General features: G+C 37.6%; 1 protein-coding gene and 1 pseudogene across 1 annotated transcript; both read right to left on the bottom strand.

Annotated features, from left to right (window-relative positions):
- Window positions 1-541: 541 nt before the first annotated feature.
- LOC110554212 (vomeronasal type-1 receptor 48-like) lies at window positions 542-1471 on the bottom strand (annotated as a pseudogene).
- A 23615-nt stretch (window positions 1472-25086) lies between these two features.
- On the bottom strand, window positions 25087-26010 carry LOC110544126 (putative vomeronasal receptor-like protein 4). Its single transcript, XM_021630231.2, has one exon. The coding sequence runs from the start codon at window positions 25999-26001 to the stop codon at window positions 25087-25089; it is 915 nt and encodes a 304-aa protein (XP_021485906.2). The 5' UTR covers window positions 26002-26010.
- Between the last annotated feature and the right edge of the window lie 307 nt (window positions 26011-26317).

Below are 26317 nucleotides of genomic sequence, written 5' to 3' on the forward strand. Positions count from 1 at the left end.
TTGTTTCTAAATTATTGATTTCAGTCCTGAGTTTGATTATTTCCTGCCATCTATTTCTTTTGGGTGTGTTTGCTTCTTTTTGTTCTAGAGCTTTAAGGTGTGCTTTTAATATGATAGCATAAGAACTCTACAGTTTCTGAAAGAAGGGTCTTAGTGCTATGAATTCCCCCTTAGCATCACTTTCATTGTGTCTTATAAGTTTGGCTATGTTATGTCTTCTTTTTCATTGAATTCTAGAAAGTTTTTAGTTTCTTTCTTTGTTTCTTCCCTGACCCAGTGGTCTTTGAGTAGAAAGGTTTTTCAGTTTCCATGTGTTAAAAGGCTTTCTGTTCTTCCTGTTGTTGCTGAGTTCCAGTGTTAATCCCAGGTGATATGATAAAATACAAGTGGCTATTTCAATTTTCTTGTATCTACTGAGGCTTGCTTTATACTCTTCAGAACTCCAAGGTCACCTGGAATGCACACATGCATACATGCTGGCACAATATATCAATAAAAATGAATTCATCATTTTTAAAAGAAGAAAAAATCGTTAAAAAATCTAGTGGTGTTTTAACTGCAAGAATTTCAGCACATTGATGATTCTCTTATCAGAACTGATGTGTACCAAAGGAGTAATAGTGGGATAGGCATTCATCACAAATTTCTGAATAGTCAGGATGACTGGGTCATACATCCACACAAGGACTGAAGTAGAAGAGAGGATAAAGTCCACCCAGTATATGACCACAAAAAAAACCACCAGCAGCAAGATGGTCTGGGTGGCCCTTTTCTCAGGGGACACTCTCAGGTGGCTGATGCTATGAAGATACTTGCATTGCTTCTGATGTCTGAACAGGATAATCACCATGTAGGCACTTGTGGTCAGCATGACTCCTACAAGAAATGCATCTCTGGAGGTTATCACTGTGAGAATAAATCCCCTGAAGATGTAGTTCATTGGGAAGACTACGCAGGATTCAGTGACCTTCATCTGATTTGTCTCATTCACATGGGTAAATCCACCAACATAGAAGATCAGGTTACTACTGAAGGTCAAATTGAAAGACAAAATACATAAGAAAGCATAGATCATATTTTTCTTAAGCTTAGGTTTAAAATTTGCCAACAGAGAGCTACTGGGACTGATAGTGACAGCCTGGAACACACTCAAGAGGCAGGTGATGCAGATAGAGAGGCCTCTCATTACCCTGTGTATGTAGAAAGTTGCCTTACATTTGATGTAATTCTCAATGTTCAGTGACACAAATATGTCTGTAAGCCAAATGTCTCCTCCTGTGAGGAGCATCATTATATGAACGAAGGTTAGTTGACAAGACATCAGGTCCATGGGCTTAGGTCTGTGACCTAGGATTGTGAAAGAATAGAAAAAAAGGAGAAACAAATTGGCCAGGACTCCAAGCCCAGCTTGAATATAAAGGACATCCTTTAATGAGGACATAGGTGAGAAGTGTATTCATCTTAAGACCATAGTGGAGGCATAGTTCTTATATCTGAAAAAAAAAAAAAAAAAAAGATTACTCATCAAACTTGTAATTCATTGGACAGTATGTCTGTATCATAATTCAATTTTCCAAACTACTTTTTTATTAATCCTTATTTTTAACTTTTGAAGTTCCAGACTGTCCATCATAGCCTACATTTGGATATAGCCTCCATGTGTCGCTTGTATATATAGCACATATAGATTAGCAAATGCATCTACATCCATATCTATACAGAACACATACTTTGTGTGCCTGCATTACACCTGCATATCAATTTTAGAAAACTAATCCTATTGATTTAAATTGCCTCATTTTATTGTTACCACCTAAAATAGTAGTGAGCAGCACAAAATATTAATCACATTTGTACAACTGAAAAAACTGTGTCAGTCTGAAGAAAAAAATTATTAAAAGAATCCAAACAATCAGGTGAGTCAGTCTCTTAGTCTATAATTTTACTATTCTGTATTTTGTAACAATGTTTTCACTCAGATTTCTAATTGAATCACAGTGATATTTCATGATAATCTCACTTTGAATCAGCAAAAGTTCTATTTCAATTCTCTTTTTGTTTGTTTGCTTACTCTTCCACAAAATCTTACATCCTCAGAATCTAGAACTGAAGAAATAGATGCCTTTGGAGACATTTTCTGTACTTTCCACACACTATTAATTGTAGAACCATTATGGTTGTAAGTGGACTAGGATGACTTCCAGTGCAGTTCTTATCCCATTTAAACCTTTTGCTAACTCCAATTCAGGATTAAAGAATTAACTTCGAGCTATCTAGACAAATGATATTATTCTTTTCTTTTTTGGGATAAAGGCCTGAAGTAAATAATTTTTTTCTTTTTTTAATTTTATTTTTATTCACTCTACATCCTGTTATATTCCATCCATCCTCCCTTTCCGAAACTCTCTACCTTCCTCTCTATTTTCCCCTTTTTCTCAGAAAAGTGGAGCTTCCTTTCCATCCATCATCAAGTTGCACCCGGACTAAGCATGTTCTCTTCTCCTGTGGCCTGGCAAGGCAGTCCTACAAGAGGAAAGTGATCAAAAATCTGGCCAGTGTGGCTTTGTCTGATGGAGTCCCCACTTCCCTTACTAGAGGACCCCCATGAGGTCTAAGATGCCTATCAGCTTAACCTTTGTAGGGCACCTAGGTCCAGTTCCTGCATGGTTCTTGGTTGACCTGCTTACTTGGCTCTGTTGGTCTTCTTGTGGAGCTCTTGTCACCTCAGGCTCCTTTCTTTTTTTAAATCTATTTATTTATTTTTATGTATTACAATTTAGTCATTTTTTTTATCCTAGCTGTTGCCCCCTCCCTTGTCTCCTCCCTCCCTCTTCTAATCCCATGCCCCTCCCCAAGTCCACTAATAAGGGAGGTCTTCCTCCATTTCCCTCTGACCCTAGCCTATCAGGTGTCATCAGGACTGGCTGCATTGTCTTCCTCTGTGACCTTATAAGGCTGTTCCACCCCACACCCAGTTTGAGGTGATCAAAGAGCCAGCTGTTGAGTTCATGTCAGAGACAGACTCTGTTTCCCTTCTAGGAACCAACTTAGAGACTGAGCTGCCATGGGCTATATCTATGCAGTGGTTCTAGGTTATCTCCTTGCATAGTCCTTGGTTGAAGTATCAGTCTCAGAAAAGATCCTTGGGCCAGATTTTTTGGTTCTGTTGGTCTCCTTGTAGAACACCTGTCCCCTCCAGGTCTTTCTAGCTCCCCATTCTTTCATAAGATTCTTTGCCCAATGTTTGGCTATGAGTCCCAGCCTCTGCCTCAATACCCTGCTGGGTAGAGTCTTTCAGAGGTTCTCTGTGGTAGGTTCCTGTCCTGTTCCCTGTTTTCTCCCTCTTCCAATGTCTATGCCTTTTGCCTTTCTGAATGAGGATTGATCATCTTATGCAGGGTTGTCCTTCTTATATGTACAGATTTTAGTATATTTGTCCTATATTATATGGCTAAAAACACTTACAGGTGAGTATATACCATGTGTGTCTTTATGTGCTTGGGATACTTCATTCTGGATGATATTTTCTAGTTCAATCTGTTTGACTGCAAATTTCATACTTTCCTTGCTTTAACTGCTGAGTTCTATTCCATTGTGTAAATGTACCACAATTTCTGTATCCATTCTTCCATTGAGGGACATCTGGGTTGTTTCCAGGTTCTGAATATTACAAATAAAGGTGCTACAAAAATGGTTGAGCAAATTTTCTTTTGTATACTTGAGCATCTTTTGGATATATGCCTAAGAGTGGTATAGCTGGATCTTTGGGAAGCACTATTCCTAATTGTCTGAGAAAGCACCAGATTGATTTCCATAGTGGTTGTACAAGTTTACATTCCCACCAGCAATGGAGGAATGTTCCACTTTCTCCACAAACTCTCCAGCATGTGTTGTCACTTGAAGTTTTGATCTTAGCAATTCTGATGGGTGTAATGTGAAATCTCAGGGTTATTTTGATTTGCATCTCTCTGATGGCTAAGGACATTGAACATATCTTTAAATGTTTCTCTGCCCTTTGATATTCCTCAACAGAGAATTCTCTGTTTAGCTCCATACCCCATTTAGTAATGGGATTGCTTGATTGATTGCTTTTTAACTTCTGTAATATATGGCTAAAATCCACTTACAAGGGGCTACATACCATGTGTGTCTTTTTGGATCTTGGTTACTTCACTGGGGATGATCTTTCCTAGTTCCATCCATTTACCTGTAAATTTCATGATTTCTTTGTTTTAATGAGCTGAATAGTATTCCATTGTTTAAATATGCCATGGTTTCTTTATCCATTCTTCAGTTGAGAGACATCTAGGTTGCTACCAGATTCTGGCTATTCTGAATAAATCTGCTAGGAACATAGTTGAGCATATGTCCTTGTTGTATGTTTGAACATCTTTTGGGTATGTTCCCAGGAGAGGTATAGCTGAGTCTTAAGGTAACAGTATGATTCCTTATGTCTTTTTCAGCAACCCATGTTGTTATTTTACCTAACTACCTCTTTTTGTATATATCTTCCTCACCCTTACCTAAGAGCCCATCCAATTTCCTGTTTCCTATCTGATCAATTGTGTACTTCTACTCACCATTATCTTCCTCAGACCTTCTGTGCTTACCTCACTGCTTCCTGCATAAGGAGCCTTGTTACTTGATTTCCCTGAATACATACTTGTACCCTGCATTTCTGCTCTCTATTTCTCCCACAACAACCCCTATTCTGGTAATGGTCTAATTTTGCTTTCTTAGTTTCTGTAGTTACCACAGGCTACATAATCACATCTGAAGATATGGAACTAGGATCCACCAACTAGGAAGCACGTGTTACATTAAGACAAGTACTATTTTCCACACATTATGCAAACATGAACTTGCTGAAGATTAACATATATTGATGCTCTTTGGGAATTTGTTTTTAAGAGATTCCTCCTCATATAGTGGAACACAAGGTCCAAGTGTTATACATCACTAGCTCCCAGACATTTTTACAGTTTCATTCACAGTCTTACCTTTGATGCTTATGTAAGTTATTTGGCCTGGTTACCTATATAAGATTATTATTGAATTAACTTAATTCAGGACTTTAAAATCAGCTTTGCGATAGAGATATAGAAAATGGTTATACTGACTCAGATTCTTGTGAGCAATTATATTTTCAAATTCACTTTTATAATTCCCATGTATAGATGTATGCATGCATGCATGTATAGAACTAATGTAGAAGTTAGTGGATGAGAACATAGTATAACATTTTCCTGAATACAACACCATAGATCACACATTTTATATTCACAATTTTTTTGTGTGCCCAAAGAGTTCAGTCTAGTAGAAGAAAGGATTCATTCCAATCGCTAGAGCCAAACATCTGTTTCTCTCACCAACATGCACATAGATAGCCACACAGCGATTGTCTGTTCTTTAAAAATCCAGGAGATGGGCTGGAGAGATGGATCAGTGTTTCAGTGCAGTTTTAACTCTTGCCGAGGTCCTGGATTAGATTCCCAACACTGATATGGTGCCTCATAACAATCTGTAACTCTAGTTCCGGGGGATCCATTGCCCTCTCTGTCATGGCACACTAGTGGTACACAGACATACATGCAAGCAAAATATTCATATATGAAAAATATTTAATAAATAAATAAAAGTTCCCTGATAAAACCTTATTCAAGTGTTGGTCTCCAAATTAAAAGAGCAACAACCTTATTCCAATTTTAAAATCACAAATGCACAAATCATATATATATATATATAATAATTTTCATGAACTATATATCTACACTTTATTAATATAGCACATGTAATATGTCATAAAAAGATCATAAGGTAAAAAAATAGTATTCTAAAAAAATGTTTTTTTTTCTTTTTCCAAAGGTATATTATTCAATCTTTCTATTTCATATCTATTGCTTCCTAAATGTTTGTCTCATCCAGTAGTGACATACCTTCTAAATGATCAAGTGACACCTTTCTCTGAGGTTCACTGAAGCTAAGACTGGATGAGAAAAAAAAAAAAAAAAAAAAAAGACCATAGCTGCCATGGCTACAGAGTTGTCAACATTGCATGCACTGAGCAAAACCATTGTTTATTTGAAAAACAACAACAACAACAACAACAAATTGCAGTGCTTGGGGGCTTTCATACTAATTTAAAATGTAATTTCAGTTGTAAATAATAAAGCTCAAAGTGTATTCATACACATTCATCATAGTGGAGAGGCAGTCACTGTTAGATTGACCCAGACCTAAAGAGTGTGCAGGCAGCTCTCTGAAGACACCTTCAACAAAAGACGAAGAACTGCTTGTGCATAGCTCTAAACTTTTCCAAGAAAAAAAAACACTTTACCACTTCATTATTACAGTATTTGATTTTAGAACAGACTTGTCTCATAAACTATGCTGACATTTGCCGTCTGCTTAGTAGAAATTTAGTAATCCAGAAAGCATACAAGTATGCCAGAAGTAAAGTGTCATTTTCATTTTAAGATGTACCATATTTAGTGGGTAATGACCTAAAAGCAGTATGACTACTCACAGAGCATAAAGTAAGTGTGTGACTTTCAGGTAACTAGGTGCATGGTGTTACCTGATGAACTGTCCACTGTCAGCAACAAGAATAGATCTTCAGTAATCTCAGGAGAAGAAGACCATAGCCACCCAGGCTACTTCCATGAAACCTTTATAAAATAGTTAAGGACAGCAAAAATAAATGCTGATCACTTACCAATAAGGTATTAATTCATATCTATTACATGATACTCTTAAATAATTTAAATGCACGAATTGTTCTTTGGAAATTGAGTTTAGTGCAGATGTGACTGGAAGCACACAGATGCTGACTAGGATATTACAGCCTCACACTTATGATCCAGCTCCCCTGAGATGAAGCAGCAGCAACAGGAGGGTCACTGCAGAGACTGTGGGGAAGCCATCAAGCTCAGAGATTCATCACAAGTTGTATATTCATCACAAGTTGTAAGTTAGATAATGATATAAAAATGTTCCCTGGAAAAGTGTGTGTGTGTGTGTGTGTGTGTGTGTGTGTGTGAGAGAGAGAGAGAGAGAGAGAGAGAGAGAGAGAGAGAGAGATTGATGGAATTCTGAGTCTAAGAATAGAGCTATAGCATATGGTGTGTGGGCGCTACTAACATGAATACCTGTGCATCACTTGAGTGAAAACTGAGAATTAGATAAAATATGTTAGTGAAATAAAATGAACTTTAAGGAAAATGGAGAATGTGTCTTCTCTTTTCTGGACGACTTGATTTGACTTCATCAAGTTCCTGGTCTTTCATGTTGGACCAGCGCTGATAGTTAGTGTAAGTCACACAAAACCAACTGAAAATTCTGTAATGTTTGAAAGCACAAATTCATACTACAATTTGTTTTTTATGGTATTTATATTCTGTGGCCAGTGACACTAACTCAATGACATTAACTGACATTATTTATTCCCTTTAAAAAAACTATTTCATAATTTTACATTATCTGTTTTTCAGTTTAATTTTGTTACATGTGCATGTTAGAGACAGAAAGAGAGGGGATTAAGACATAAAGAAATAAGGTCTCAACCTGTAGTTCAGACTGACTTCAACCAAACACATGGTGCTCCTGCGTAAGCATTAAGTGCTGAGATTATAGGCATGTGCCACCACAGCTGCCTTCATTGTCCATTTGGTTCTCTTATCTACATTAGCAAATGATGTTCAAGCAAAATAAAAATGGACCTGTGATATTCATTACTTGTGCATAAATTTACTTGGTATTTTTTGTGAATATATGTTTTCATGAAAAATTTTATTTTGTAAGTAATGGAGAAAATCTTAGGGATTTTGACTTTAAATAATTTTATACTATTGAAGATTTAAGAACATTTTTCTCACTGGTAATGGAAAGCCTGCTCATATTTTATCAGTAGCAATATTATAGATTTCAGTTTATAGAGATGGAAACATTAAAATTGATTGCATTTTAATCAAAACTCTTAAAAACCTTCTGAAAATTATCCTGTTTATATTTGTTTCCGCCTTCCACCTTCCCGATGGTGAGTGCTCTCTGTCACGAACAACTCCACATTTGGCTAAGGCCGAGGATCTGGCTTGCTTCCATGTAGGTGGACCTATCTGCATTGCCCCCGTGGCACGCCTGGGTTGGCTACCCAGAGGCTATTTAAGCTGTGGGCTGGCTTTCCCCGGGGTCCGAGGATTGTTCAATGTTCCTGAATAAACTGCATTGAAAAAAAAAAAATAAGTAAAAAAAAAAAAAAAATTCTACATTTGGTTAATAAATTACTGAATGACTCCAAAAAGATAAACTTTATTAGAAAACATTGTAATAGAATAAACAAATCTAATTTTTTAAAAAACTTCTATAGTATCAGCAATATCTGTGTTTTCCTAGGACCTGAGCTGAAACTTTCCTAAGATTCCCCAAGTATATGCAAACTTAGAGACTAGGTCATTGCTGAGAAACATTGAATTAATGATATTAGTTGAATATTTTTAGCTTATGTTTCATGTAATTAAACACATACAGTCATACTTGAGAAAATAAGGAAAAATAAAAAAATATAATTTAATGTACCTTAATATAACAAATGTACTCCTGCAAACCAATAAATGTCTGTTCTTTGTTTTCACTCCCTCCTCTAAGTTATTTCAGTGTTTTGTTAAGGATGGAAAACTAAGACAGTTGACAATACCTACATGGAATCATATTCTTAGAATTATTAGAGTACACACCCAGGAGAATCCTATGTCAGGTATGTTCTTTAAAGTATGCATCTAGAGCTATTTTCATATATATATATATATATATATATATATATATATATAAATGTACATTTATTGTAAAAATGATGGGTTTTATAATATGTTCATTCCATATATGATAGCCATTGATGACATCCATCCTATTAGCCTTTCCTGTCTCTCTATTCACCCTTCTGCTAGGCCCTGTCTGATTTTCAATAGTGCCCTTCTACTGTCACATATGTTATCATCAGAGACCACAGTAAGTGAAATCTATGTTCTTTTAGTCATCATTACAGTGATATTTTTATGTCTACCAAAATACATTTTATGCTTATTATACAATAAGGCTTAAAAGTAATACTCTAAACGGAGAATTCTCTAGTCATTTCTTACAAATAATCCTGCTTAGTTCTACCACCTACATACAGCTCTCCCTGTTAATGAAGAGAAATAAACACTCACCGGTCTGGGCCTTTGACAAACATCCATGTAGAACGAGGCCCTAAGAAATAGTTGTAAGAAAGATATGTCATCAGCTCATCTCCCTCTAGACCCATAATTATCTTGTCATCTGAAGAAGGCAATTTTGTCCTTGAGGTTGTTAGAAAGTGATACTATCAAATGGAAAAGTGAACTTTCCTAACTCCAGCTGAACAGCAGAGTAGGAACAGCTGAGCTCTGAGTTTCCTGTGTATGAGCTCTTCTCCCCAGACCATGCCTGTCTGTGTGGATTAACTGATCCCATCCTTGTGAACAAAACAAAAGTAACAATAAAAATATTCTATTTAAAACAAATAGTAAAACATTCACCGAGGTATCCTTCCTGTTTCCAAAACATCTGTTGTGGCCTCCCTGCTTACTTGACAGTGGCTTCAGGGTCTTACCTGGGTATTAACAGCTCTTTTTATAAAATTAATAAAAATTCACTTCCTCCAAACACACTAGGGGAAATTAACCTCTCTTACAGAGCGCACAGAGTGAGGTAACGTAACTGTATTATCAGTAGAAATTGGGCTTATGCCTGGGTATTAGCTCAGTTCAGAAAGAACATGCCTGGAAAGTATTGTTGATGTGGAACACATGAAAAAAATCAAACCTTGAAATTACAGGCACAGATGGGGAAAAATAATCCTAAATTAATGGCAAACACAAGGAAAAAAGGACATAAATACACACACATAGAAATACAAATGCACAAAGGATACATGGCAAAAACAAAAATTCCCATCATTATGTAGTTAAAAACTAAGTATACAGAAGAATAAATACAAAGTGGACTGAAAGCATTACGGGAAAAAGTACAAGTCACAAATAAATAAAACCTATCCAATGGAAATGTGAACTTCCCTAATTCCAGGAAAAGAGTGGACAGGAATAGTTGATTCCTCAAGGAAAACTTTCATAGCCAGAAGAGCCTGCAATAAGACAGCCCAGGTCCTAAATGATATCCAAACTAAAATAATATATACAGAGATATACTGCTATGACTGAAAAAAGAGGAACAATTTTCCAAAAAGTATACAGCCAAAAAAGCATTTATATTTAAAAACAATAAACCTAAGACAGCACAGGAAGCATTTCATTAGGCTGAAGAGAGGAATGAGCATATCAGAGATACTGTGGAAAAAAATGTAAAGCCACAATTATCAAAACAGAGAGTGCCAATGAGAACAACTCCAAAATTAACAATTTGATGGGCAGAACTAACACATTAACACATTAATTTACACATGAATGTCCTCAATTCTGCACTCAACATAGAGTTAATGAATGGATCAAGAAACAAAACTCATCTGTCTGTTGCTAACAAGAAACATCTTAGTTTTAAAGACTGGTACCACCTTAGAGTAAAAGGATGGACAAAAGTAACCCCATCAAATGGAACCAGGAAGAAAGCAGGAGTCACTATCCAAACATCTGATACAATAGACTTTGAACCGAAACTGATTAGGTGAAATAAAAGGACACTTCATTCTAAAAGAGGAAACAGTTAACAGAAAACATTACTACCCTAAATATATATTCATCAATTTCTGGGACACCCAATTACATTAAAAAGATCTACTCCTGGACTAAAATTCACAGATTAACACCAATCCATAATTACTAAGTGATTTCAATACCAAACATTCTCCAAAAAACAGGTCTTCCAGAACAAAATAAAGAAAAACCTCAGATAAATATATGATATTACATCAACTGGACTTAACAGATACCTAGAGAATATTCTAACCAAGCAACAAAGAAGACACGTATTACTTTGGATCCTGAAATGAAACATAAATCATTAGAAATTTAAAAAAAAACCTTTGAAATTACTCCCTGTATGCAATTTGACCACACTGCAATAAAAACTAAATTGATGAGAAACAAATGTCTAGTAAATACAAAACTTCATGGAGATTAAAGAGTTCATTACAGAATGATGAAGGGGTCAAAGAATATATCAATGGAGAAATAAAAACTTCCTGAAATTATTTGACGATGAAAACAATAAAAAATCTTCTGGGATACATCTATAGTAATCATATGAGGAAAATTTATAGCTCTAAGTGCCTACATTAAAAAAATCAGAAACAAACAGCAGAAATAAATGTCATAATTATACATCACAAAAAGTTGAAAAAAGTAAAATACAACACAGTTGATAGGAAGAAATAAATAATATTAAAAGCAGAAATGAACAATACAGAAACAAAGAAAACAATAAAAAGAAACAATGAATGTAATTGGCAAGCACTTGGCCCAACAAACCAACAGAAACAAAGGGAGGATCCAAATTAACAAAAATCAGAAATGAACAGGGAAACATTATAAGAGGTACCAAGTGAATTCAGAGTATTGTAAAAGGCTATTTTTAAAATGTGTACTCCATTAAGTAGGAAAATCGAAAAGACCTGTATGATTTTCTAGATTATACCAAATTACAAAATTAAACCAAGAAGTCAACAAAGTAAATAGACCAATAACAAATGAAGACACTTAAATAATACTAAAAAGCCTTTCAGCCAAGAAATGTCTATGACTTGATGGATTCACAGACTTTTACCAGACATCCAAAGAAGATCTAGAGCCAGTCTTTCCAACAATGTTTCAAAAGAAAAAAAAAAAAAGATTCTACAAAGCAAGTGTGATTGTTTTTCCAAAACAAGTGTTGACTCAACAAAAACTGAAATAAGAAAAGACAAGACAAACGAAGAAAAAAAAAAAAAGAAAGAAACACTACAGGCCAATATTCCTGATGAGAATAGACTCAAAAATGATAAAATATTTGCAAACAGAATACAGGCATACATCAAGAAAAAAAGTCAACCCCAAACAACTTGGCTTTATCTCTGAAAAGTCGGGATGGTTCAGCAAACACAAGTCAACAAATATAAGAAACCACATAAATGACAAAACCCACACACTCATCTCAATAAATGCAGAAAAAAAGAATCTGAAAAAATGAAATGCATTTATGATAACAGGAAAACATAGGACTAGAGTGAGCATTCCCAACATAATACATGTTAGAAACTCACAGCAAACAATATCCTAAATGAAGTTCTCCTGAAGCTTAGAATGAGACAAAGATGCCCACTATCCACACTCCTTTGCAACATGGTATCCAAAGGATTCGCTGGAACAACAGAAGAGAAGGAAATTGCCTGGATCCACATAGGGAGAGAAGTCGAAATATCCATTCTGTAGATCACATTAAAGATCCCAGAATTCTCAGAACATTTCTAGAAACAAAAAGCAAATGCAGCAGTATGGCAGCAGAATCAACTGGCACAAATCAATGATTTTTTTCTGAAAAGCAAAATTAAAATATATAGACACAATCCCATTCACAATAGCATCATAGAAATGATCATTTCAAGAGGTTCCATTTATTAATTGTTGATCTTAGAACCTGATCTGTTGGTCTTCTGTTCAGGAAGTTGCCTCCTGTGCCAGTGATTTCCAGGCTCTTCCCCATTTTATCCTCCTGCATATTTTGTGTATCTAGTTTTATGCTGAGGTCTTTGATACACTTGGACTTGAGTTTTGTGCAGGATGACAAAAATGGATCTATTTGCATTTTCTACATGTAAACATCCAGTTAGACCAGCACCATTTGTTGAAGATGGTGTTGTTTTTCCATTGCATGGTTTTTGCTCCTTTGTCAAAAATGAGGTGTGCGTGGGTGTGTGGGTATACTTCTACGTCTTTGATTCAGTTCCATTGATCAACCACTCTATTTGCATGCCAGTAACCTGAACTTTTTGTTACTATCACTCTGTAATACAGCTTGAGGTCAAGCATGCCTCCAGAAGTTCTACTATTGTATAGGATTGTTTTCACTATTCTGGGTTTTTGTTTCTCCATATGAAGTTTAGAATTGTTCTATCAAGTCCTGCGGAAAATTGTGTTGCTATTTTTATGAGGACTGCATTGAGTCTGTAGATTGCCTTTGGTAAGATAGCCATTTTACTATGTTACTTCTACAGATCCATGAGCATGGGAGATCTTTCCATCTTCTGCTATCTTCTTCAATTTCCTCAGAGACTGAAAGCCCTTGTCATGCAAGTCTTTGACTTCCTTGGTTAGAGTTATCCCTAGATCCTTTATATTATTTGTGGGTATTTCCAAGGGTGTGGTATCACTAATGTCTTTCTCAGACTTTTTGTCATTTGTATACTTGAGGGCTACCAACTTTTTAAATTATTCTTGTGTCCAGCCACTTTGCTGCAAGAGTTTATTAGCTGTAGGCATTCTCTGGTGGAATTTTTGGGATTGCTTATGAATAATTTCATATCATGTGTGAATAGCAATACTGTACCTTCTCCTTTGCAATTGGTATCACTTTGATCTCCTTTAGTTGTCTTCATTCTCTAGGTAGAACTTCTAGAACTATATTGAAGAGACATGTACGGAATGGGCAAGGTTGTTTTATCCCTGATTTTAGTGGGATTGCTTTGAGTTTTTTGCATTAATGTTGATTATCCGTTTGCTGTATGTAGGCTTTATTATGTTTAGGTTTGGGCCAGCTTCTATAAAGCAAAGGATACTATCAAAAGAACAAAGAGCAGTCTATGAATTGGGAAAGGATCTTCACCAATCCTGCATCAGACAAAGGGCTAATATCCAGAATATACAAAGAACTCAAGAAATTAAATACCAACAAACTAAATAATCCAATTGAAAATGGGATATAGAGCCAAACAAAGATTTCTCAACAAAGGAATCTCAAATGGTGGAGAAGCACTTAAAGAAATGCTCAGTGGTCTCACTCATTAGGAAAATGCAAATCATAATGACTCTGATATTCCATCTTACACCTGTCAGAATGGCTAAGATCAAAAACTCAAGTGACCACACATGATGATGAGAATGTGGAAATATTAAAAAAACATTTTGGATTCCCTAAGGTATCTTTCCTAACTCCAGAATATTTGGGATGGCCTCCAAAGTGGGTTCAGGGTCTAATTTAGCAAATAAGAAGTTAGGGGCACCAAGTTCCTTTGGGCAAGTTTGATGTTCATGGTCAGAACATATAAATTCGTCTTCTCATATCGCTGCACAAAACTACTTCACAAACAAAAATCTACAGCAAGCAACAGCATATATTCACCAACAGGCCAAACAACCACCCTGCTGTGAAAGTTTGAGTTTATGATAAGCAAACATATTTTTGTTTTAATTGCAACTGTGTGATATGGGGCTGATTCAGATTATTAACAGCAGCAAACTATTTGCTTCATGCGGGCTCTGAGAGTGATTCTTTGCCAGCTACAAATAGTTTAATTCTGAGGACACTGACAGAGAATATATGTCAGAACCCAAAGAGTGTTGAGGGGGCTCTGAGAAAGAAGATGCTGGTGGTGCTTTCCACCTGCTGCTCCTAGTTGGTGTTGATGCAGTGTGACAAGAAGTTGGAAATATTCTGAAATGAGGATTGGACTTGCCCCAAGGCACCTGACTACCCTGACCAGCCTGGAAATAGCTAAGGAAAACTAAACCCTTCTTTCCTCTAACCTTTCTCTTCTACCTGGTGTTGGGGTGTTTGTGGTGGAGAAGGAAGGAAGAAGCATAAGAAACGTAAATTAAATAGTTTTTAAAACTATCCCAATACACCCCTAGTGATGCTCTAGCAATTTTATATACTCTGAACAGTTCCCCAAATTCCAAAGTCCCACAACAACAACAACAAAACCTATCTGCATTCCAGGAGCCCATCCTGTCATAGGCCTCCAGCTTGCAAAAGCAATGTGCTTCCTCGGTTTTCCTTTTTGTTCCCAGCACTCTTAACTTCCTGCCCTGTTCTCCCCACATTTGATCCCAACCCTTGTTTCCCTACAAATTCTATCTCCTTCCCAGTTCGATTTTCTTCATAACTATTGTTGTCTATTCTATTTCTCCTTCTGAGTGACATTCTTGCAGCCTCCTTTAGACCCTCTTTGTTTCTTAGCTTCTTTGGGTCTGTGGATTATAGTTGAGATATCCTTACGATGATCTTTTCTAGTTGTTTCCATTTGCCTGCAAGTTTCATGATTTCTCTGTTTTTAATAGTTGAGTAGTATTCTGTTGTGTAAATGTATGACAATTTTTATATCCATTGTTTGGTTGAGAAACATCTCAGTTGTTCCCATTTTCTGGCTATTATAAATAATGACATTATGAACATAGTTGAGCACATGTCTTTTTGTATGGTGGAGCATCTTTTGGCTATATGCCCAGGAGTAGTATAGCTGAATCTTGAGGAAGAACTGCTCCTAATTGTCTGAGAAAGTGCCAGATTGATTTCCAAAGTATTTGTAAAGTTTACATCCCCACCAGCAATGGAGGAGTGTTCCCTTTCTTTACATCCCCACCAGCATTTGTTGTCACTTGAGTTTTTGAACTTAAACATTCTGCCTGGTGTAAAATGGAATCTTTGAGTCATTTTGATTTGCATCTCCCTGATGACTAACCACACTGAGCATTTTTTAGTGTTTCTCAGCCATTTGAGATTCCTCTATTGTGAATTATCAATTTAGCTCTGTACCCCATTTTTTTATATTTATTTTTATATTAATTATAGATTATTCATTTTGAAGCCCCTGCTTCATCCCCTCCCAATCCCATCCTCCCTCCTTCATATCCTCCTATGCCCCTCTCCAAGTCCACGGATAGCGGTGGTTCTCCTACCCTTCCATCTGACTCTAGCCTATTAGGTCTCATCAGAACTGGCTGCATTTTCTTCCTCTGTGGCCTGGCAAGGTTGCCCCCACCCCATGAAGAGGATGCAGCAAGAGCAAGCCACTGAGTTCATATCAGAAATAGTCCCAGTTCCTACTTGGGAACTTACTTGGATACTGAGTTGCCATGGGTTACATCTGAGCAGGGGTTCTAGGTTATCTCCATGCATGGTCCTTGGTTAGAATATCAGTCTCAGAAAAGACCCCTGTGCCCAGATATTTTTGTTCTTTTGCTCTCCTTTGGAACTCCTGTCCTCTTTGGTTCTTACTATCTCTGGCTTCTTTCCTAAGTTTCCCTGGACTCTGCCCATAGTTTGTTTATGAGTCTCAGTATCTGCTTTGATACACTGCTGGTAGAGTCTTTCAGAGGCCCTCTATGGTAGGCTCCTGTTCTGTTTCCTGTTTTCTCCTTCTTCCAATGACCTTTCTGTTTTCCTTTCTGAGTGAGAATTGATCATCTTACCCAGGGTCCTCTGTCTATCTCAGCTTCTTTAGGTGTACAGATTTTAATAGGTTTATCCTATATTATATGTCCAATATCCACTTATAAGTTAGTATACTATGTATGTCTTTCTGGTTCTGGAATACCTCACTCAGAATGATCTTTTCTAGTTCCCACCATGTGCCTGCAGTTTTCATGATTACCTTGTTTTTAATTGCTGAGTAGTATTCCATTATGTAAATGTACCACAATTTCTGTATCTATTCTTTGGTTGAGAGACATCTGGGTTGTTTCCAGGTTCTGGCTATTATGACTAAACCTGCTATAAACATGGTTGAACAATCCTTTCCAGGTTCCACCATTTACCTGTAAATTTCATGCTTTACTTACTTTTCGTTGCTGAATAATATTCCATTGTGTAGATGTACCACAATTTCTGCATCCATTCTTCAGTTGAGGGGAATCTGGGCTCTTTCTAGCTTCTGGTTATTACAAATAAAGCTTCTACAAACATGGTTGAGCAAATGTTCTTATTGTGTACTTGAGCCTCTTTTGGATATATGCCTAGGAGTGGTATGGCTGGATCTTGAGGAAGCGTTATTCCTAGTTGTCTGAGAAAGCTCCAGATTGTAAGAAGTAGGAAATAGTAAGATCTGGAGAGGATAGGAACTCCACAAGGAGAGCATTAGAACTAGAAATTTGAACACAGGGGTCTTCCCAGAGACTCATACTCCAACCAAGTACCATGCATGGAGATAACCTAGAACCCCTGCACAGATATAGCACATGGAAGTTTAGTGTCCAAGTGGATTACATAGAAATGGGAAGAGGGACTGCCTATGACATAATCTGATTGGCTTGATCTTTGATCACTTCCCCCTAAGGGAGGAGCAGACTTACCAGGCTACAGAAGATGACAATGCAGCACTCCTGATGAGATCTGATAGACTCATTAGAAGGAAGGATTAGATTAGAAGGAAGAAGAGGTAGACCTCCCTTTTCAGTGGACTGGGGGAGGGGCATGCGTGAAGAAGGGGGTGGGAGGGTGGTACCGGGAGGGGAGGAGGGAGGATCTTATGGGGGGATACAAAGTGAATAAAGTGTAATTAATAAAAAATTAAATAAAAACATGGTTGAGCAAATGTCCTTGTTGTGTACTTGAACATCTTTTTAGATTTATGACTAGGAATGGTATAGCTGGATCTTAAGAGAGCACTATTGCTAAGTGTCTGAGAAATTGGAAGATTGATTTCCAAAGTTGTTGTAAATTTTACATTCCCACTGGTAATGGAGGAGGGTTTCCCTTTCTCCACATCCTCTCCAGCATGTATTGTCACTTGAATTTCTGATATTAATCATTCTGATGGGTGTAAGGTGAAATCTCAGGGTCATTTTGGTTTGCATCTCCCTGATGACTAAGGACATTAAGCATTTCTTTAAGTGTTTCTCTGCCATCCTACATTCCTCTACTGAGAATTCTCTGTTTAGCTCTGTACCCCATTTTTAAATTTGATTATCTGTTTTGTTGCTTTTTAAATCCTTAAATCCTTTATATATTCTGGATAATAGACCTCTGTCAGATATAGGCTTGGTGAAGATCCTTTTCCAGTCTGTAGGCTGTCATTTTGTTCTGATGACAATGTCCTTTTCTTTTAACTGATTTAGTGTGTCTGGTTTTATGTTGAGGTCTTTGAACTGAACTTCTTAATCAAATGGACCTAATAGATGTCTAGAGAACTTTTCACCCAAACTCAAAAGAGTATACATTCTTTTCAGCACCTCACAGAACATTCTACAAAATAGACCATATACTTGATCATAAAGCAGGCCGCTGCAGACACAAGAAGATTAAAATAATCCCTTGTATTCTATCTGACCACCATGTACTAAAGCTGGACCTCAACAACAACAGAAATAGTAAAAAGCCTACACACACATGAAACTGAACAACTCAGTGACAGATGGATTAGGGAAGAAATAAAGAGAGAAATTAAAGACTTCTTGGAATTCAGTGAAAATGAAGACACAACATACTAAAACTTATGGAACAAAATGAAAGCAGTGCTAAGAGGAAAATTCATAGGACTAAACACCTTCAAGAAGAAAGTTAAACATCTCATACAAGCAACTTAATGGCTTACCTGAAAGTGCTACAAAGAAGAAGAAGAAGAAGAAGAAGAAGAAGAAGAAGAAGAAGAAGAAGAAGAAGAAGAAGAAGAAGAAGGCACGCCCAAGAGGAATAGATGGCAGATGACTGGAAATAATCAAACTCAGGGCTGAAATCAATAAATTAGAATCAAATAAAACTATTCAAAGAATCAATGAAACCAAGAGCTGGTTCCTTGAGAAAATCAATGAGATAGACAAACCCTTAGCCAAACTAACTAAAAGGCAGAAAGAAATAAGCAAAATCAGCAAAATCAGAAATGAAAGGGGGGACATAACAACAAACACTGAGGAAATCCAAACAATCATTAGGTATTACTACAAAAGCCTATATGCCACAAAATTTGGAAATCTAAAGGAAATGGACAATTTTCTTGACAGATTCCATCTACTAAAATTAAATCAAGATCAGGCTGAAAGATTGAAGAGTTCTATATGCCCCAAGTAAATAGAAGCAGTTATCAAAAGTCTCCCTTCCAAAAAATGTCCAGGGCCAGATGGTTGCAGTGCAGAATTCTACCAGACCTTCAAAAAGTGCTAACTCCAATTCTCTTCAAACTATTCCACAAAATAGAAACAGAAGGAACTTTACAAAACTCGTTCTAAGAAACCACAGACACCTTGATACATAACTACACAAAGACCAAACTCTCCCATTTTTAATTGGATTATTTGATTGGTTGGTGCTTAATTTCTTAAGTTCTTTGTATATTTTAGATATTAGTCCTCCTTCCAGTGTAGGGTTGGTGAGATTTTTTTCCCCAATCTAGAAACTGCCATTTTGTTCTATTGACAGTGTCCTTTGACTTACAGACGCTTCTCAGTTTCATGAGATCCCATTTATTATTGTTGATATCAGAGTCTGTGCTGTTGCTGTTCTGTTGAGGAAGTTGTCTCCTAAGCCAATGAGTTCCAGATTTTTTCCCACTTTGTCTTCTAATTGGTTTAGAGTCTCTGGTTTTATGTCAAGGTCCTTGGACTTAAGTTCTGTGAAGCATGATAAATACTGGTCTATATGCATTTTTCTACATGCAGACATTCAGTTAGAGCAGCACCATTTTTGTTAAAGGAGGTTTCTGATCTATATTGTATGGTCATTTGTACTATGTTAATTCTACCCAGTCACAAGAATGGGACATCACTGCATCATCTAAAATATTCAATTTCTTTCTTCAAAGACTTGAAGTTCTTGTCATGCAGATCTTTCACTTGCTTGGTTAGAGTTACACCAAGATACTTCATAGTATTTGTTGCTATTATGAAGGGTGTTGTTCCCCTAATTTTTTTCTCAGCCCTATTGTAACTTGTATAAAGGAGGGATACTGACTTTTTCAGTTAATTTTGTTTCCAGACATTTTGCTGAAGGTGTTTATCAGTTGTAAGGGTCCTCTGTTAGAAATTTTGGGGTCACATACTTATACTATCATATTATCTGCAAATAGTGATATTTTTCTTCCAATTTCTATCCCCTTGATCTCTTTACTTGTCTTATTGCTCTAGCTAGTACTTCAAGTACTGAATTGAAGAGATATGGTGAAAGTGGGAAGCCTTGCTTTGTCTCTGATTTTAATGGGAATTTCTCTCCATTTAACTTGATGTTGGCTATTGGCTTGAGAGAGAGACTCACGAATGAAGCCAAGTCTGCTTGATCAAGGCCTTGTTTATTAGAAATTTTTACGCAACTTATATAGGGAGAAGGCAGGAAAGGGGGAGAGTTAATTACTGCTGCAGGATATAGGAAGAGTGCTTTCATGGGTTAAATATTGTACCTGCAAGATACCATAAGGATGTTTTCTTAACATATCTTGCAGATGCTCTAACAAATGATGTCCTCACAATCTATCACCCATGATTTAGGGTCTTTCACTAAATAGCTTTAGGTCTCCACTAAATGACCATTGCTCTCTAATTGGCTTTGTCTTCAGTAACTACCTTTGCTTGTGTCCACTAGATAGCTTTGGCTCACCAATTGACTTTGGCTTCAGCAGATACCTTTGTCTCCACTAGATAGCTTTGACTTTGGCTTCCATAGAAAGCTTTGGCTCCCTGCACCCACTTGTAGTTGGGTACAAACCTAAACAGAGAATTCTCAAAAGAGGAAAATTCAAATGGGTGAGAAGTATTTACAGAACTGGTCAACATCCCTAGTCTATACTGTAATGCAAATGAAAGCTACTTTGAGATTTCAATGTACACCAGACAGAATGGCCAACATGAATAATACATATGACCCTCCATGCTGGCAAGAATGTGAAGTAAGAAGAACACTCATGCATTTCTGTTGGCAACACAAACTTATACATCCACTATGGAAATCAGTGTGGTAGTTTCTCAGGAAGTTTGGAATAAATCTTCTTCAAGATACAGCCACAACACTATTGGACAGATAAGCAGAGGACACTTCTCCCTACTATGAAGACACTGTTTGTCCAGATATTGGGAAAAAAAACAAGATATTCACCAACGAATGAGTAAAGAAAATGTATTATATTTACAAAACAGAACATTACTCAGCTATAGAAAACAATAAAATGTATAGATAAAAGTGGAAAACTAGAAAAAGTCATTCTGAGTGGAGCAACACAAACCCCGAAAGGCATACATGGTATATGATTGCTTAGACATGGATTTTAATGTTAAGTCATTGATAAGCAAATCATAATTCATACAACCAGAGGTTAGGTGCAGAGAAAGCAAAGGAGGAGAAGGCTGGCTATTCCCTAGATAAGGAAAGTAGAAAAGATAGTTATGAATACATGAAGAGAGCTGAACTGGGAGTATCAAATAGGGTGGGGCCAGATGTTCAGGACAGTGAATTTGGGGAGAGACAGCTATATAGACCAGAGACCAAGGAGAAAACCAAATACTAGTGCTCTGCTAAAAGAATGTAGAAATAAAATGACTCCAAGTGACATTCTGTATTCATAGATAGATGTATTGCTCAACCATCATCATAGATCTTTCTTCCAGCAGATGGGAACAGATAGAGAGACCTGCAGCTAGAAAATATGCAGAGTGAGAGATCTTGAAATACTCAGCCACATTTGGGATGTCTCAGTTAAAATGTCCCCTCAGGGCCCAGGAAACTCTGTGGAAAAGTTGATGGAAAAGACGAGAAGAGCCAGAATAGACAGAGGACACCAAGGAAAGAAGGCCTTCTAAACAAAGCACAATGGACACACACATAAACTCAGAGACTAGGGAAGCATGCAAAGGGCCTGTACAGGTCTGCACCAGACATGGTCCTAAAACAGAAGTGGGTCTAAGCACCATCCCTAACACTAACCTAATGAAACTATCTCCATTTGATAGCAACTTGCAAATACAACATTGGTTTTCTCCAAGGGTATTTCACTGGGGGAAATATATTACTCTTTTATTATTTTTTATTTTTTGTATTAATTACAATTTATTCACTTTGTATCTCAGGTGAAGCCCTCCCCTCATTCCCATCCAATCACACCCTCTCTTTCTCATTTCCTCCCATAACCCTCTCCAAGTCCACTGATAGGGTAGGTCCTCCTCCCCTTCCATCTGATCCTAGCCTATCAGGTCTCATCAAGACTGACTGCATTGTCTTTCTCTCTGGCCTAGTAAGGCTGCTCCCCCCTGAGGGGGAGGTGATCAAAGAACCACCCTGAGTTCATGTCAGAGACAGTCCCTGATCCCATTACTAGGGAACCCACTTGGACACTGAACTACCATGGGCTACATCTGTGCAGGGGTTTTATCTCCATGCATGGTCCTTGGTTGGGTTATAACTCACAGAAAAGACCCCTGGGCCCAGATTTCTTGGTTCCTTTGCTCTGCTTGTGGAGCTCCTGTCCCCTCCAGGCATTTCTATCTTCCCCTTCTTTCATAAGATTCTCTGTACTCTGCCCAAAGTTTGGTCTCAGCATCTGCTTTAATACCCTACTTGGTTGAGTTTTTCAGAGACCTTTTGTGGTAGGCTGCTGTCCTATTGCTTGTTTTCTCCCTCTTCCAATGTCTATTTTGTTTGCCTTTCTGAGTGAGGATTGATCATCTTACCCAGGGTCTCCTTCTTGTTTAGCTTCTTTAGGTGTACAGATTTTAGTATGTTTATCCTATATTATATGTTTAATATCCACTTATAAGTGAGTATATACCTTGTGTGTCTTTCTGCTTCTGGGATACCTCACTCAAAATGATCTTTTCTAGTTCCTACCATTTGCCTGCAAATTTCATGATTTCTTTGTTTTTAATTGCTGAGTAGTATTCCATTGTGTAAATGTACCACAAATTCTGTATCCACTCCTCCATTAAAGGGACATCTGGATTGTTTCCAGATTCAAACCCAAGATTTCACCTTATACCCATCAGAATGGCTAAGATCAAATCTCAAGTGACAATACATGCTGGAGAGGATGTGGAAAAGGAAACCCTCCTCCATTGCTGGTGGGAATGTAAACTTGTACAACCACTTTGGAAATCAATCTGGTGGTTTGCAGAGAATTAGGAATAGTGCTTCCTCAAGATCCAGCTATACCACTCCTAGGCATATATCCAAAATATGCTCAAGTACAGAACATGGACGTTTGCTCAACCATGTTTGTAGCAGCTTCATTCATAATACATTACTCTTTAACAGTAGGCCCCCTGCCCTGTTGTTCCTTTCCTCCAGCTAGAGGAGCTGCGGGATGGCATGAGGCAGTGAGCTCAAAGTAGGCACTTTTTCTGTATTAAGGTACAAGTAATGTCAGCTTCCAGGGGGGAAAGAGTGAAGAGTGGGGTCCAGAGTTCCAAAAGGCTCAGGGCTCTGAAGCCCAGGTGGTGGAGATATCGCAGTGTAACAACTCTTTGGTTAAACCACTGTCTTAACATCAGTGGGTGTCCAAATGCCCACTCCTGATGCAGCTACAGCAGGAACGCAGGTTCTGGGGCTGGTCCAAGCATCAGATGCTCAGGGCTCTGAGAAGCCTGCCAGCCCGACTTGGTTGAATTGAGCTGCTGTTTCGAGGCACCCAGGAGAGCTCCAGAGGTGACTGCTGTGGTTCTGCTGCAACTGCTTGGCCAGCAGTCAAGTCTGGGAGTCCAGCGGTGAATTCTTCTGGGAGGAGGGCAGCCCTTGTTTTCCCAGAACAAACAGCAAGTCTCAGACCATCTTTGATGAAGTAGATGGGCTTGTTTCATTTCCTGAGCAGGGACACTGTAAACCTTGGGCAGTGGGAGGGTTTTGGGGTTTGATTGGCAGGGACTACGATGCTGGGGATGCTCCCTGGCATGGGGAAAGGTAATAGGTGACAAGTTTAAGTGACTGACTCACTTGTGGCCACCTAGGTGTTGTGTCACGTGCTCCTGAGACAGGCACAGAAACAAGGAGAAAGCTTTGTCCCATACCTTCCGTTCTCAGGGTGAAAATTTAAATCTCAAATTTGAGATATCTTGGTTTTGGGCATGCTCGATCTTATTAGTCCTGTGCCTGTGCCAGTTGCTCTGGAGGTGTGCTCCATGAGCACCACTGGGACCCACACGAAATGAAGTCAGTGCAGTCTCTACAGCTCATTTTCATAAAGATTATGATTTCTGGTTTTGTATTTTAATGAGATCCCTGTGTTGAACTTGTGTTTTTCTGTATCTATATGGATTTACTGTGCTTTTTCTCTGACTTTTTCTGTTTGTTTAATTCTATTCTGATTTGTTATTTTTGCTTTTATCTACTGTCACTTGTTATTATTGCTTACAGGCCTGAGTGTTTCCTAAAAAGAGACAGAAATGGTGTGAATCTGAGTGGGAGAGGAGATGAGGATGAACTGGGAGAACTAGGAAAAGGGGATATCTGATCAAAATACATTGTATGAAAAAATATATTTTCAATAGAGGAAAAACATAGTTTTTAAATGGTGGGGTATGGAGGTGAACACTTGGAATCTCAGTTTTCAACAGAAAGGCTTAAAAGGTCACTCTCAGCAAAGAGCTTCTTTTAAGTTACCTCAACATCAAGGACACTTTTATGATATAAAAAAAGGAGAAAGGATTCATGTGGATCTAGCTTATAGTGTACAATGAACTTAAGAACTTTATATTTCTTGGCAACACAATGTCAAAAGAATGTATATTTGTAATAACACAAATTATTTAAAAATCATATGAGAAGGCCCCCTCTGCCTCCATGGCACCTGTGAAAAAGCTTGTGGCAAGTGAGGGGCAAAAAAAAAAAAAAAAAAAAAAAAAAAAAAAAAAAAAGAAAAGAAAAGAAGCAGCTTTTGAATTTCATCCTTGACTGCACCCATTCTGTAGAAGATGGAATTATGGATGCTGCCAATTTTGAGCAGGACCTTCCTGGAGAGGATCAAGATGAAAGGGAAATTTGGTAGTCTTGTGGATGAGTTGTGAACATCAAATGGAGCAAGAACAAGATCACTGTCACCTCTGAGCAGCCAGAGTTCTCTTCAGACCTCTGTGCACACCAGGAAAGCACACATGCATACATATTGGCACCAAACTCATACATACAAATGAAAATAAATGAATCATTTTTAAAAGAAGAGGAAAATGTCTTTTAAAAATTCTAGTGGCATTTTGACTGCAAGATTTTCAGCATTCTTATTATTCTCTTATCATAACTGATTTGTATCAAAGGAGTAATTGTGGGATAGGCATTCATCACAAACTTCTGAACATTCAGGATGAAGGGGTCATACTTCCATAACAGGATTGAGGTATATGAGATGATGACGTCCACCCAGTATATGACCACAAAGAAAACCACCAGCAGCAAGATGGTCCGGGTGGCCCTTTTCTCAGGGGACATTCTCAGGTGGCTGATGCTATAAAGATGCTTGCATTGCCTCTGATGTCTGAACAGGATAATCACCATGTATGCACTTGTGGTCAGCATGACTCCTACAAGAAACACATCTCTGGATGCTGTCATTGTTAAAATCAATCCCCCAATGATGTAGTTCATGGAGAAGAGTGAGCAGGATTTAGTGACCTTCATCTGGTTGGACTCACTCACATTGGTAAAACCACCAACATAGAATATCAAGTTACTACTGAAGGACAAATTGAAAGACCAAATATAGAAGAAAGCGCTGATCATGTATTTTTTTAGCTTAGGTTTAAATTTTGCCAAAAAACAGGTACTGGGACTGATAGTGACAGCCTGGAACACACTCAGGAGGCAGGTGATGCAGATAGAGAGGCCTCTCATCACCCTGCTTATGTAAAAACTTGTCTTACATGTGAAGTCATTTTCAATGTTCAGTGACTCAAATATGTCTGTAAGCCACATGTCCCCTCCAGTGAGGACCATCATTAGGTGAACAAAGGACAGTTGACAGTAGGTCAGGTCCATGGGCTTAGGTCTGTGACCTACGATTATGAAAGTATAGAGAAAAATGAGAAACATATTGGCTAAGACTCCAAGCCCAGCTTGGAAATGAAGGACACTCTTTAATGAGGACATAAACGAGAAGTGCATGCATCTTAAGAACACAGTGGAAGAATGTTTCTTTTACCTGAAAATAAAAAAGATTATACATCAATCTTGGAACTCACTGGACAGTATGTCTATATCAACATTCTGTTTTCCGTACTAATTCTTGAATAACTGTCTCTTTAACTTTTGATGTTCCAGACTGTACATCATAGCCTACATTTCCATATATCTTCCAGGTATCTCCTCTATAAATAGCATATAATAGCTAATTAATGCATTCCCATTCTACACAAATTTCACACTTTATATGTTTTTATGGAACCTGAGTCTCATGCCTTAGAAAACCAATCCCATTGAT

The sequence above is a fragment of the Meriones unguiculatus genome, chromosome 3 (assembly GCF_030254825.1).
Source record: "Meriones unguiculatus strain TT.TT164.6M chromosome 3, Bangor_MerUng_6.1, whole genome shotgun sequence".
NCBI classification, from domain to species: Eukaryota; Metazoa; Chordata; class Mammalia; order Rodentia; family Muridae; genus Meriones; species Meriones unguiculatus.